General features: G+C 49.1%; 1 protein-coding gene across 1 annotated transcript in view; it reads left to right on the forward strand.

Annotated features, from left to right (window-relative positions):
* The window catches only part of Kif26b (kinesin family member 26B), a 400,661-nt gene that overhangs the window by 376,100 nt on the left and 9,488 nt on the right, over positions 1–15,073 (forward strand). Inside the window, exons 11-12 of the mRNA XM_028755262.1 lie at positions 7,442–7,604; positions 8,507–11,927. Coding sequence (XP_028611095.1) covers positions 7,442–7,604; positions 8,507–11,927 — 3,584 coding nt within the window. The remainder of the gene's footprint in view (positions 1–7,441; positions 7,605–8,506; positions 11,928–15,073) is intronic.

Raw genomic sequence — 15,073 nt, forward strand, 5'->3', positions numbered from 1 at the left:
CTGGCTTTAGTGACACCATCACTGCACTGGGACTCCTCCTGCTTATCCTGTTGTTGTTGTCATGGAGATCCTGCAGCTGCAGCTTTAGATCAGCAGGCCCTAACACATGTCCTCAAAGTTCAAAGTTGATGTAGATTTTGGGATGGGCCAACCTAAAGCCCTGGATCTGAGCCTGGATGGAGCTGGTCAGCTCACTGTCTTTTCCTTACCCACACCACTAGGGCGAGCGCTCCAGCACTGCTCCCACTAGGCCACCCAGTGTCACTACTGGCAGTAGACAGAGCCAGCTCTCCTGCTCTCCTGCTCTCATGCCCTTGGGGCCAGCTCACTCACACCCACACCTCCAGAACCAGCTCCACTGTGCTGCACAGTCAGGATGTAAGGCTCACTTTCCCAAGTACTTCAGCCAGAGAGAGGCGAGGCCAGCTCTCCGCTCTCACGTCTCACCTGTGCCTTTACCATCCAGTCTGTGTTGCCCAGGCAAGGTGTTGCTCAGGTGAGATGCAGGGCCCATTCTCTCAAGTTCTATAGCCAGTGAGAGGCAAGCCTAGCTCTCCTGCGCTTGCAACTTCGGGGCCAGCTCTCCAGACTACCACAGGTGTTGGGGAACATCACTCCTGCATCCTCTCCATCACTTAAGCAGCAGGGCCAGCTCATCTGCACACTCTCCACCCTGGGCCAGCTCTACTGTGATGCTCAGGTGAGATACAAGACCGGCTCTCCCAAGTACTGGAGCTGGTGAGGGGCAGGGATAGCAATCCTGCTCTTAGGATCCTGGGGCAGCTCTCCCAACTGCCAATGGTGACAAGGGACGAGAGCATCACCTCTGCCACTCACAGCAGGTGAGGCAGGGTTGGCTCTTCCACACTCATGCCCTTGGGGCCTGCTCACCAGTACCCCAGCCACGAGGGCCAGCTCCACTGCTTTGCCTGGGCTGCTCTCCCTAGTGTTGCCTGCAGTGCCACCAGTGAAAGGTGTATCCAGTCCCTGAGAAGTTTTATAACTAAAAAAAAAAAAAAAAGTTGGATTTTATAGGCTGGTTCTTCTTGTTTAGTTAGGAGAATGGTGATAATTTCCTACTTTGGTCTATTAATGGAATAGCTCACTGATTGACTTGTATGGGTTAAAGCAGCTTTGCATGCCAAAGGCAAATCTCTCTCAATCCTAGTGTATAGTTTACATTGAATTCCATTTACTAATGTCTCATCGAGGTTTTACATTACCGTTTATCAGAGCTAATAGCTATACCTTTCTTTAGTGTCTTTGGCTTTAAGTAACAAATATCATAAAATATACAGGAGATAGTCTTTGCAACTTAAATTTTGGAAGAGTTGAAGAGGTATTAGCATTATTTTTCTTTGAAATCTTAGAATTTAGCTATGAAGCCTGGTCTTCCTTTGTTAAGAAATTTTAACTACTATTTTAATCTCTCTTTTTTCTTCTCCTCTCCCCACAATATAATTGTGAGTTTTCTGCATTTGCTTGTAGATGTTAAACCAATATGTATTCTTTATCCCATAACTTTTCTAGTCTCTATTTAACTTATTTCTATGCTGAAGTTTACTCTCTCCTTCTCTCCCCCACCCCACCCTAACTATGGAGTTTCCTCTTCTTCTTCCTGAGGTGTCATGTCAGGCTTGTGCTGGGAGCAGGGACCTGGGTGCAAAGGAGCCTATTGCTATTGGAACTGCTTTCACAGGAATCCCGTGTGTGAAGATTTTTCACCGTTATCACTTTCTAGATATTTTTCTATTTTTCATTTCATTTTATTTGGCCCATTGGCTGTTTGGGCACATATTAATTTTCACAAATTTGCTTGTGTGTTGTTATTTTCCCTAAAATGAGGGCTCACACACAGTATCAGGTCTGATAATGACCTGGAAGTGGTTGCAATGGCATGAGGTTCTAGACTGGGGGTGGGGGTAAGGCAGTGTTCAGAGGTCTGTAGGGTTGTGGTTCTGAACTCAGGGTCCCACAAACCTATAATAATAACTGAGACTTGGGCATGGTTTACTCTCTAAAACATAGTGTGATGCACACTGTCGAGAAAGCTTGTTGATGATACCAAAGCACACTGAGCAGCTTAGGCCTGGAGCACTGGGCTGCTGTCGTGATGCTGATTGGGCTGGGGTACACAGCATACAACAGTGGCCTGATTCCAGAGTCAATACGACACAGCAACAAATCAGACCCTGGATGAGACACCACATTGTAGTATCACTAAACCCTGGAACAGTGGTGTACTGACAGTACCCCAGCAAGCACAGAGCTGAGGCTTTAAGCCCAGGAGCCAACGATCAGGACAATGGTGACTTCACTATCCAGCCTGGTAGGAGGCTTTGACAGCTCAGACTTCAGGGTTCCATTCAGTTCCAAGGAAGCTGGGTGCTACACCTATTTGGCCTGGAGGACAGGTAGTAACAGCTCTCTGGCACTGTTCCCTTAGGACAGAGCTGTACCTTTAACTCAGCCCCAGGAGGTACAAACACAAACACTTACCTCAGCCCGACACTGGCTCCTTGTGGGGCAGGGTACCAAGTCAGCTCAGGATAGGGCTCACAGTGCTGACTCCTTCTCTGGAGTAGCTCAGTAGTGTTGCTGGAATTTCCAACCCTAATAAGCCCTATAAAAGACACACAGCCCAGATATTTAATTATAAACCTTATGCCTAGAGTGGGCAGATCTAGGACTATACTAACTTATTCCCCAGCTAGGAGACCCCTTGATACTTGATACTGGCCATGAAGTTCTGGTCCATCATGGCTTCTCTTCCTCTTCCTCTGTCCTCTCTCCTTCCCTCTCTACATGCCCCCCAACCTCTAGTCCCACCTCTCCTCTCTGCTGCTCAGTCGCAAGCCTTTGATTGACCAGTACAATGAAGAAAAGGTTCACATGGCATCCCCTGAGTACCTAATGGTCTGCTCTTCAGGGGCAGCCCTTCTTGAGGATTCAGTATTAACATTAGAATACAAATAGCAGCAAGCCAACCCACTACAGTAGTTTAGAAGGGGGACCCCACTTATGGCTTAGTGCCTAAAGGGGCCCCAGGGCTCCTCTGTGATGAGGACTTCAGGTGAGCAAGTTGGTAACTGCTGTGGCCAAAGTCCTTCTGATTACCTTCCCCACAGGAAGGGTGCCTGCCCCTGTGTCTAAGCTGATCTCAGCTAGAGTTCTAGGCAGGAATGCGGGGGCCAGACATGTACTTTCCCTTACTACATGGTTGCCCTCAACACTCATGGGTGCTCTGGAACACTCATTTGGTTTAGTTTGTTTTTAAATCAAAATATAGTTGTTTACTTGTGACCCTGGCTGTCTTTCAGGGTGCTTGTAGTAGGGGTCCTTAGTCAGCCATCTTGCTCACGCCAGTTGCCATTATCTTTTATTGATGACTGTCATGTTGAAATTTATAGGTCTGTTTCTCTGCTTGAATCCTAGCCACCGTAAGCTTGTCAGTCACTTTTACCTGAGTCAGCCGGTACTGCACAAATGTTCCTTAATGAGTGGCTGCACTCCCTAATGAGCTAATTAGTTCAGTGGACACAAACAGCCAAGCAGCTCCTTTGCAAGGGCAGACCACTTCTGTATGTGGCTGGAAGTGTTGTGAGCTGTGACAGTGGCCAGGGCCTGGTGCTCCAGTGGTTTCTAAAGCCAAGCGTTTTCTCTCTTTGTCAGTTTCTATGGGACTGACTTTGTGTCATAACTCTATGAAGCATCTGAGAAGATTTGGGAGCACCGTAGACTGCTACCCATCAAATACAGATTATAGAGTCCTATGAAAACCAAGGCGTGTTCAGTGGCTAATGGTTCTGTCTGTGTAATGATGTTACCATGTATAGGCAGCATTCCTACCTACAGCCTCCTTACAGCAGGGACAGACACACGCTTCTCCAAAGGACCAGGAAAGTGCTCGTGGGCTTTATTACAGAGTCTATAGACAGTTAGACAATAGCACTTGCTTTATGAGAACAAGCAAAAAACCTAGTTTGGATTGTACAGGCCTGGTTTGTTGCCTCTTAGTCTAAAGTAGTATGTGTTCTTGAGAACATTATTGGTCAGGCATGGAGGTATATACCATTAATCAGAACTCAAGAGGTAGAGGCAAGCATATTTCTGTGATCTTGAATATAGTTAGGGGTTCACAGTGAGACTCTGCCTCAAAAAAAAATTGTAATTAAATATTCATTAGCTTGGGGTTATATTCAATGATTGCCTAGTATGTTCAGGGCCCTGGCTTCCATTCCCAGCAGTGTAAAACATTAATGTGTTCATAATTCCTTGTTTTCCCTACCCTTTTATTTAATAAAAAGATTATCTTCTTTTAAAAACAAGACCGCTTTCTCTTAGTCATTTCAATAAGTATACATGGTTGGAATAGGCAGGGGCTGGACCGTGTGTTCATAAAAGATGCTACACAGATGAGTAATGTGGTTTCTTCTCAGACGTGCTCAGTTCTGCCTCATTGCCTGCCCTTCTTGCTGCTAACCAACCAGTCCCCCAGGGCCACAGGACCCTGCATCTTTGCTCTCTCTCTAGCTAGCCTGATCCTGGGGCCATGACAGAGAATGTCTTCATGCTTCTCTTCCTGTGTCCTCAGTATTGATTTGGTGGTGAGTGTCATCCTAAAATCTCTAGGAATTCTTGGAACCTTCTTAGTTTCCTTCAGAATGCTCAGGTCGGCCTGCACCTGGCAGCCTTTGGTACCGTTCTCTCACCTGCCTTCTCAGTAGTCTTTGTTTAGAGTCAGAGCATCACCGCGAGGGTGAAAAAGCCACAGCTCCCTAAGCTTTTCTGCTTCACTCTCCTGTGATTAGAGACCGGTGTCCATCGGGCTAGTGATTCTGCTGATTTTCTTTCCATGAGACTGCAAAAAACTGTCAGTTACCAGGCAACACACATGTTGTGGCTTCTTCCAACCATATGGGCTCCCTCTCCAAAAGCCACAAATATTTGTCTACAACTGTGTCACACATGTGGATGGTGTTGAGCATACCATAGCATACTGGTGGAATGTTCTATCATGTTATTTGGTTTGGGATCTTTTCCTAAAGACTTACACAGAGACACATGGAGAGCCAGAAGTGTGTGCCTTTGGCCATGTGCATTGATTAGCAAGACTTCCCGCAGGAACTTTATAGTTGAGTCCGCTGGAGGGTCCGGATTTGCAGATCCCATAGTTGTACATTTCCTACTAGATAAAATTTCTTTGTAATCTCTAAGCCAATATTCCTGATGCTTTTATGGTGATTTAAGGACAGTACACAGAGTAAATTTTTGACTCCCTGACACACATGTCCCCCCACTGAAGTGTGACAGGGTGAGCATTGCCTTGTGTGTTTTCGGCTTTGGTGCTTTTGAATTTTTTATACTTTTTGCCCACTGTTTCAAATGATTCCCTGGCATGGTGCCTAAGGCTTTCTAGTGAGAAGAGGCATGAAGGGGATGTTCTGTGCCTCATGGAGAAAAGATGAATGATAGATAAGCCTCGCCCAAGCGTGAGCCCATGTGCTGCTAGCTGCAGGGTCAACGCCCATGTGACCTGATATGGCGTGATACATGCAGGGGAGCAGGAATTTGTCTACAGTAAGCGAGGCTGCTCCTGAAATGGGGAAGGTCACATCTATAGTTCACAGGGATAAAAAGATGAAGAAACTGAGTGTGTAGACTCGTCAGCTGCTGCACAATGAATGAAGAGAAGGGTGAAGAGCGCTACTCTGAGACTGAGGACCAGAGGCATCTACTGTTGTATCTCTCAAGGCCAGGAAATCATTGAACACACTTGGCAGTATTTTACCATAAAGAAATATTGTGTAAACATCATTAGTTTTTTAAAAATCCCAGATATTAAATAAGATGCCTTTCAATAGAAAAGTCACCTAAAACAAGGTAGCCTATTGACATTTGACCAAACTGTCATTTTCCCAGAGGGGTCCACAGGAATTCTAACTGTGTGTTTCCCTCTGCCAGCCATGCCTTAGGATCCCATAAATTGCTGTTTATGGATACTTTATAGTGTGTAGCTATCATAAATTGTAAGAGTTGACTGCATACGGTCACAGCCTAATCCAAACAGAATCCATCTTCCACTTCCTGTGGTTACCATATTTGCTAAGTCAAGACTGAGCCCTGACCTCCTTCCTGAGACATCTCTGCAGAGTATACTTTGAGGAGAGTTAAATGTGATCAGATAACACACACACACCCACACACACACACACACACACACACACACTTCCTTCTCTTTCTTTTATCATGTCTATCCCCTGATTATTTTGCCCTGGTATATTTATAATTTGCTCTGAAACTGGAACACACTAGCCCATCATTCCCAAATGAACACCTTAATTGGTCCCAGGCAGGAAAAGAAACTACCATCTCTCTTCCCTGAAGCCAGATATAAGTCACATAAAAAAATTCTCTGTAGACAGTGGCCAGCATCCCACATGAAGTCTGTTAGCTGATGGTCCCTCTCCAGGGGATTCTGCAGGGACATGAACTTGAGAAGGACAATCTGAGATTGAAATACAGCCAGAGGCTGCCTCAGCCTCAGGCTGGGTGCTCCAGGGAGGAGATGGCATTTCACCCAATAGGTGCCTGCATGGGGAGGATTCAAGAAGCAGAACCCTTTAAAAAACATGGCAGGATGTCACTGGAGCAAGTACAGAAATAGAAAAATATGAGCCATTCCTTCAGGTCAATTCTTAAAGAGCCTAGAAACCATCTGAAGTGCCCTGGGCCTTGTTATCGCTAACCAAGATAGTGGTTCCTCATAGCAACTGCAAAGTTCCCAGGGGGAGCCTTTCTGGAAAGTTCTGCTTCCTGTTGCTAAGTGACTATTTGGGCTATGTCTGTCTTTCTCTGCTTATCAGGAATACCAACATCTTTTCCTTCAGTGTTACTGGCTACAAATAGCAGGGTTGAGAGACAATGGCAATGCCTCTGTGCTATAAGGGGGATTTCCCATGGGTTGTAAACACATGGGACTTCAGTGCAGGTTCACAGCATGCTTTTTCTATTACAGGGATTGCCCTGTGTGCAGAAACTTGCTGAGAAGGGCTATGTGTGCAGATAGCATGCCAGATTGCTGGTCACAAAGCCATTTTCTCCTGATCCCCTCTCCTTGTTTCTATTCCCAGGCCTCATTATGTGCGATGTCATATGCACACAAACAGATACACTAGAATAGCCCATCGCGGCCAGGACAGAAGTGCCAAGGGAGGTGTTTGCATGAATCCCATCCTTGGAGTTAGAAGCACTTGCTCAGCTGCCAACTGCAAATAGCCCCATGCTGCAAAGCAATGCTAATTAGTATGCCATTAAAAAAAAAAAGAGGAAGAAAACACTACCCACAACCAAATAGCCACATGCAAACCTGAAGTCCTGCCCTGACAGCCAGCATGAGGCATGGCCCACTAATGCAGCCTTAATCCACTTTGTTTGGCAGGGAGAGCAAGCTCACCATGCTTCTGAGGGAGTCTCTAGGGAATGTGAACTGTCGAACCACCATGATCGCACACATCTCGGCTGCAGCCAGCAGCTACGCAGAGACCCTGTCCACCATCCAGATCGCATCGAGAGTCTTAAGGATGAAGAAGAAGAAGACTAAGGTAAGGGCTCTTAATGGGAGGGAGAGTACTCTGGGGACAAGAACCGAATCACTAAAAGCCAGTCAGTCTTGCCATTCCCTGAATGCCAAGGACCATGTGAACATGGCTGCTGCAGCCCCTGTCCAACAACACGGGAGAAAGTTGAGTGTCCTTTTCACGATTGATGCTGTCATGGGTCATCCACCCTGACCGCTGACAGAGACTACTTTAGTAGATAGCCGCTGTAAGATGAAAATGTCCCAGGGGTGGGAGGGACTCAGTCTCCTCCATGATCACATAGGTGAGGACTGCATCCAGTAGCAATCTGGCTCCAGAAAGAATGGCTAATGGCTCACCCGTGGGCTCTGCCACCCCTGCATGTCCAGGAGCCTTCAGCCTTTGGGTTCTTGTATCGATGAGCTTGTGTCTGTATTGTGTTGACAGATGTTAGTAGGCTTACTTCCTTGGGCAGAAGCAAAGCCAGGGTAGCAGTCAAATGGCAACAGTGTTTGAGAAAACCACATGTATGAGCCAACTAGCCACATGTATGATACTTGAGACTTCCCTTTCTTTCTCCTTTATATATTCCTTTTATGTATATAAAAAGGCAAGGCTTCATAGCCAGTGTTCTGAGGCAAGGGAATAGCCTTGAGGAAGTCAGGTGCAGTCTGGATAGGTCACTACCTTTCCCAAGCAGACTGATACACCAGTGTGCAAATAGGGATTATCTATCCATACATATCCATGGCATAGGACAGGGGGGTGTTCTGGCACAGTCCAGTGAGTACTGGCCCCTCACATGCAGGTCTGCAAGACCCTAGCACCAGTGAGCAGCTCGTGCCTTCTGTATGACACAGGCTTCCTAGGAGGGAGGGCAGTCTCAGAAGAACTTCCCATTAACAATTTTCTTGTCCACATTGCAGTACACATCGAGCTCCTCTGGGGGAGAAAGCTCCTGTGAGGAAGGCAGAATGCGCAGGCCCACTCAGCTGAGACCCTTCCATGCCCGGGCTCCAGTGGATCCAGAATTCCCCCTCGCCCCACTGTCTAGCGACCCTGACTACTCCTCCAGCAGTGAGCAGTCCTGTGATACCGTCATCTATATTGGGCCGAATGGCACAGCCCTGTCTGACAAGGAACTCACTGACAATGAGGGCCCCCCAGATTTTGTGCCCATTGTGCCAGCCTTACAGAAGACCAGGGGTGATAGCCGGCCTGGGGAGGCAGCAGAGGCTGCAGCCAGCGAGTCAGAAAGGGACTGTCTGAAGTGTAATACGTTTGCCGAGCTGCAAGAAAGACTAGACTGCATAGACGGCAGCGAAGGACCCAACACATTTCCCTTCGAAGAGCTGCCCATCCAGTTCGGGCCAGAGCAGGCTGGCAGATGTGCTTCTTTAAGCCAAGCAGCAGGGCCAGATACACGATCTGAGTCTGATAAGGAAGATAATGGGTCAGACAATGGCCAGTTGACTGAGAGGGAAGGCACAGAGCTTCCAGCCTCCAAGATGCAGCAGAATCGGTCCCCTGCGCCTACTGTGACACGCAGCAGCAGCCCCAGTCCAGCCTCACCAAGGAGCATCCCAGGCAGCAGTAGCCAGCACAGTACCTCCCAGCTCTCACAGAGCCCCAGTCTCCAGAGCAGCCGGGAGAGTCTGAACTCATGTGGCTTTGTGGAGGGCAAGCCCAGACCCATGGGCTCTCCAAGGCTAGGCATTGCCAGTCTGTCCAAGACCTCAGAGTACAAACCTCCCAGCTCTCCCTCTCAGAGGTGCAAAGTCTATACCCAGAAGGGGGTCCTGCCCTCATCTGCCCCACCACCTTCCCTGAGCAAGGACTCTGGCATGGTCTCCAGTGAGTCCTTGCTTCAGCCTGATGTGCGTACTCCCCCAGTTGGAATGAGTCCTCAGGTTTTGAAGAAATCCATGTCTGCTGGGAGTGAAGGGTTTCCCGGAAGTCTCGTTGACGGTGAACACCAGGAAGGCCCTCCTGCAGACTCCAAGAAGGAGATTCTGAGCACCACGATGGTGACTGTGCAACAGCCTCTAGAGCTGAATGGGGAGGATGAGCTGGTCTTCACACTAGTGGAGGAGCTGACCATCAGCGGGGTGCTCGACAGTGGACGCCCCACTAGCATCATCAGCTTCAACAGTGACTGCTCCGTGCAGGCCCTGGCCTCCGGCTCCCGGCCTGTCAGCATCATTAGCAGCATCAGTGAGGATCTGGAATGCTACTCCAGCATGGCCCCCGTCTCCGAGGTAAGCATCACACAGTTCCTGCCACTCCCAAAGCTGGGCCTGGATGAGAAGGCTCGGGAAACAGGCAGCCGGCGTTCCTCCATCAGCTCCTGGCTGAGCGAGATGAGCGCAGGCAGCGATGGGGAACAGTCCTGCCATAGCTTCATAGCTCAGACGTGCTTTGGCCACGGGGAAGCCATGGCAGAACCCCCAGCCTCAGAGCTTGTCAACAGCATCCAGAACACGGCAGTGGTGTGCAGAGAGAAGCCCGAGGTGGGCCCTGACAACCTGCTCATCTTATCTGAGATGGGGGAAGAGTCTGGCAACAAAGCCACTCCCATCAAAGGCTGCAAAATCTCTACAGTGGGCAAGGCCATGGTCACCATCTCTAACACTGCCAGTCTGAGCAGCTGCGAAGGGTACATCCCCATGAAGACCAACATCACAGTTTACCCCTGCATTGCCATGAGCCCCCGAAATGTGCAAGAGCATGAGTCCTCCACTGCCACCCCAAAGGTGAGCCCCAAAACATCCCAGTCCCAGGAGAGCAAAGAATCCACGACAAGGAGGGAGATGAAATTTGAGGATCCCTGGCTTAAACGAGAAGAAGAGGTGAAAAGGGAGAACGATTACTCCAGCGAGGAAGGGGTTAAGTGTGAGGCTGTCACAAGCTCCCTGAAGACTGAAGGTAAATCAGAACAGGAACTGGATGGCAGGCCCAGCTCCGGAGACAGGCTAAGCAGCAGCAGCAGCTCAGAGGCAGCCGCCTTTCAAGTGACTGACAACGTTAGGAGAGTTGTAGATGGCTGTGAGATGTCTCTGCCTGGCTTGGTGGCCCAAAGTCCCCTCCATGCCAACCGAAACCTAAAGTCAAGCAGCCTTCCAAGGGCTTTTCAGAAAGCCGACAGGCATGAAGAGCTGGACAGCTTCTACCATTGCCTGGCAGACAGCAATGGCTTCAGTGCTGCTCCGGGCATCCAGTCCTCGAAGACAACCCTGGAGAGGAAAGTAGCTTCACCCAAGCATTGTGTCCTGGCAAGGCCCAAAGGTACCCCTCCTCTGCCTCCTGTCCGCAAGTCTAGCTTGGACCAGAAGAACAGGGCCAGCCCTCAACACAGTGGTGGCAGCAGCAGCAGCACCAGCAGCCCCCTGAACCAGCCAGCTACCTTCTTGGCTTGCTTCCCTGATGAGTCCAACAGCAAGACTAAGGATGCCAGTAGCAGCAGTAAGCTCTTCAGCGCCAAGCTGGAGCAGCTGGCCAGCAGAACCAACTCTCTTGGCAGGACAACAGTCAGCCACTATGAATGCTTGTCGTTGGAGAGGGCCGAAAGCCTATCGTCCGTGAGCTCCCGCATGCATGCCAGCAAAGACAGTACCATGCCCCGCACTGGCAGGAACCTGGGTCGCAGCACAGGAGCCTCACCACCCAGCTGTAGCATCACCCAGTCCGCAGGGGCCTCTCCCAAGGCCAGTCAGTCTAAGATCTCCGCAGTGAGCAAGCTCCTGCTAGCCAGCCCTAAATCCCGCAGCAGCCTGTCCACCTCGACCACCAAAACCCTCAGTTTCTCCACGAAGTCGCTGCCGCAGTCTGTGGGCCAGAGCTCCAACCTACCGCCCAGTGGGAAACACATGTCCTGGTCCACCCAGTCGCTCAGCAGGAACCGGGGCTCTGGGCTGGCTTCCAAACTGCCACTAAGAGCCGTCAACGGGCGCATTTCGGAGCTGCTCCAAGGCAGTGCGGGCCCGAGGGGTGCACAGCTGCGGGCAGAGGCTGAAGAGCGCGGTGGGGCTCCCATGGAGGAGAAGCCCGCAACCGCCCACCTGCTGCCCTCACCCTACAGCAAGATCACCCCTCCGAGGAAGCCGCACCGCTGCAGCAGTGGGCACGGTAGTGATAACAGCAGTGTCCTGAGCGGGGAGCTGCCACCCGCCATGGGGAAGACTGCCCTGTTTTATCACAGTGGCGGCAGCAGTGGTTATGAGAGCATGATGAGGGACAGCGAGGCCACCGGCAGCGCATCCTCGGCCCAGGACTCCATGAGCGAGAACAGCAGCTCCGTGGGAGGGAGGTGCAGGAACCTCAAGACCCCAAAGAAGCGGTCCAATTCAGGTGGGTACCTGCCATGGCTTGGGAGGATAGAGGCTCCTGGGACCTCCCCTATTCTCGACCAGCCGTGGGCATCGGTCTAGATCTTGGAGCTGGTGTCTCGTGTTCCCTTTCCTCAGTGTTCTGATACCTGAGTCATTGGCTGAGGACATAACCCCCAGAGATTTTCCTACTGGGTGCCAGGAGATGCTAGCTGTGGGGGTGCCAGGCAGAGAGCTGGTCCTTTGCTTCCTTTGCTTTCCCCATCTCTGCTTTCACTTGTGCAAGTTGCTATTCAAAGGCTGAGACTACTACTGCCCAGAACCTTCTGAGGAACCAGTCAGACCTTCTGTCCTTCTGATTTAGTAGCTACTGAAGCCTATATATGGGGCGGGTGGCCTCCAAGACCCTGGAAACCACCCTCAGGGACATGGGGCACTTCATCTCATTGAAAGTGGGATGGGAGATGGCCTTTCTCCATTCCTACCCCAAACACACTGGTGACAGTCATAGACACACACCAGCCATGGGTCCTGCAATGCCTCTCCTCAAGTGTTAGGTAATATATGCCCATGCCCCATGCTGCCTACCTGCGTGCAGAGGGACTCTGCCATCTCCAGAAATATGGGGCCAGAAGCCACGTACACCCAATACCTCTTGCCTGAGCTACTGATACATTCCTTGGGAATTGAGTAGACATGTGATAGGAAATTATGTTGGCAAAAAGAAGACCAAGAGCTGGTGGCCCAGGTACCATAGAGTAAGTGAGTTTAAAGCAGAGGGAGGGAAGTGGGCAGAGACAGAGGCATTGGGTACTAAGAATAATTTAGATGCCACGAGAATTTTATCTGAAATGTCATTCTTTACTAGATACTAAAGAAAGTGTCCCTATCAGTTCCTTAGTGCACTTTTGATTTTTTTCTTAATGAAATAAAATCAATTGCCCTGTGTATATTTCTGCACCCTTTGAGTGAGGGCAGAAGAATAGAATGCCATCCTGGCCTGGCTGTCTGCTATCCTCCATGCACCCCCCAGGCTCTGCAATTGACAGCTTTTTGAATCCTTTGCCCTATATGTCAATGCCACCAGCCTGGTTAGGACCAAGAGATGAGGTGACATGCAGAAACGGATCCTTTTTTGCCTAGCAGCTGCTGCAGGAACCATCCATGGGCCTTTACAATCTGCCATATGGTTGCTTTTGCCTGTTTCCTGCCAGCTGTGACCCCCAAGCTCTACAATGGACCAGCCCACATCAGGGCTGAACTCAATGCCCTCACAAACCATTTGTCTTCCTTGGATCAAAGAATTCAATCTCCAGGGACTACCTAAGCTTGTGGTTTCCCCACAATGCCATGATATAAGAGGTCCATACATCTGTGTGGCACACTGTAGATCACAGCACAGGCTTCCGTGAGGACAGTCCATCCCGGGCAAGCTCGGGCATGGCTGCTGACACAGTGGCATCTGCACTTTCTAGCTGTGTGTTCCTAGTCTGCTCTTTAAACCGAGTGCTTATTTCATCTCTGTCTTAGAACAGGCTTTTCAGAAGACACATACCTCCTCCCTAAACCCCCGAGAGGAAGTGAGAGTGACAAGCTGCTCAGTGTATCAGGGTGATCGCTGTGACCTGTCCCCAAGGCCAGGGGCCCTAAAATGTACTGGTTTTAGTTGCTGAAAATAAAATACTTTATGTACACCAGTCTTTATGGAAAATAAATATGCTAGCCTTCCTAGTACTTGATTGACAGGCATTATTATTACTGTCTACTCAGGGTTGGTCTTCAAAGCCTGGAGGACAGTGTTGCATTTGCTTCAAGGCTCGCCCATGCTTTCCTGGTGGAGTGTACTTCTGTTTTCTCATTTAATGTGTTGCTACCCAGCTACTTTATTCTTCCACTGTCTTAAACCTTCTGGTCAAGGCTCCTTAATATGTTGGTTTGGCTGTAATACTGGAGCGAAGCAGAGAAGCAACAGAATGGATGGGAAAAGGGAAGAGTGTGGAGAATGACAGACAGCTCAGAGAGAGTTAGCAGGCTCCATGCGTGTCCTTGTTTAGGGCCAACTCCCGCCATGACTGCTGCCCTCTGAGAGACTCCTCTTAGAAGGCTATTGAGGGAAAATGGTGTGTCATAAAAACGTCAGGGAAGGTGCTGGAGTCGGGATTTAATATGGAGTATCCTGAGCACCAGATCTCTGTGCACAGTCAGCGTAGATCCAGGGCTCTGTGATAGATACCGCGGGGAAGACTTGCTCATTTCAGGTTAGGTGACCTTGTCTGCCTTATTTATGATTATTATTAAGAGAAATGCTGGCCGTCAGATGTGATCAACATTAATGACAAACAACTTCTTTAAAAGAAGCCATAAGACCCCTCAAAGGAGTTTCCTACCTAGATGGCCAGTCCTCAGTCACAGGAGATGTCTGGGATTTAGAATTGCAGGGTAAGCAGTTAGGTTTCATCTGTGATTGTTTTGCATTTGGAGAATTGTAATGATTTAGTTGCTTTCTGACTGAAAAAGAATTATAACTGTGTTGCTGGAAAGTAACCATGAGCTCTCTGATTCCTTGTGATGTGCGTGTAACAGCAGAGATTATCAAACATTTCTGTGTGTCTCCACCATACAAGCCACTTCCTATAGGTCCACACTGTGGAACCATGCGTGAACTTGAGCTTACAGAATGGTATAGTGGGAAGATTAAGCTTGGGGTCATAAGCTATTTGACTTTTAATTAGCCTTTCTGAGCCTCAATTTTCTTATGTATGTGAGTTTGATAGATTACTTGTATGAATCCTTCTGCTGGGCACATTATTATTATGAAACCAAAAGTAATGGTATGACATTCTTTCCATAGGAAAACCCTGTGTGAATGGACTTAATTCTTGGTTGTTGTATCAGTCAGTTTTTTGTTACTATAAAATGATGCCTGAGATAATCAACTTAAAAAAGAGTAAGGTACTGGGCAGTGGTGGCACAGGACTTTAATCCTAGTACCAGGGAGGCAAAGGCAGGTAGAGCTCTGAGTTCAAGCTTAGACTGCTCTACAGAGCTAATTTTAGGACAGGGCTACACAGAGAAACCCTGTCTCGAAAAACAAAGAGGAGGAGGGGGGAGGGGGGAAGAGGGGGGCTGTGGGTGGGTTTGCCTCCCTGGTACTAGGATTAAAGTCCT

Source organism: Grammomys surdaster, unplaced genomic scaffold, assembly GCF_004785775.1.
Source record: "Grammomys surdaster isolate TR1022 unplaced genomic scaffold, NIH_TR_1.0 126051, whole genome shotgun sequence".
Lineage (NCBI taxonomy): Eukaryota > Metazoa > Chordata > Mammalia > Rodentia > Muridae > Grammomys > Grammomys surdaster.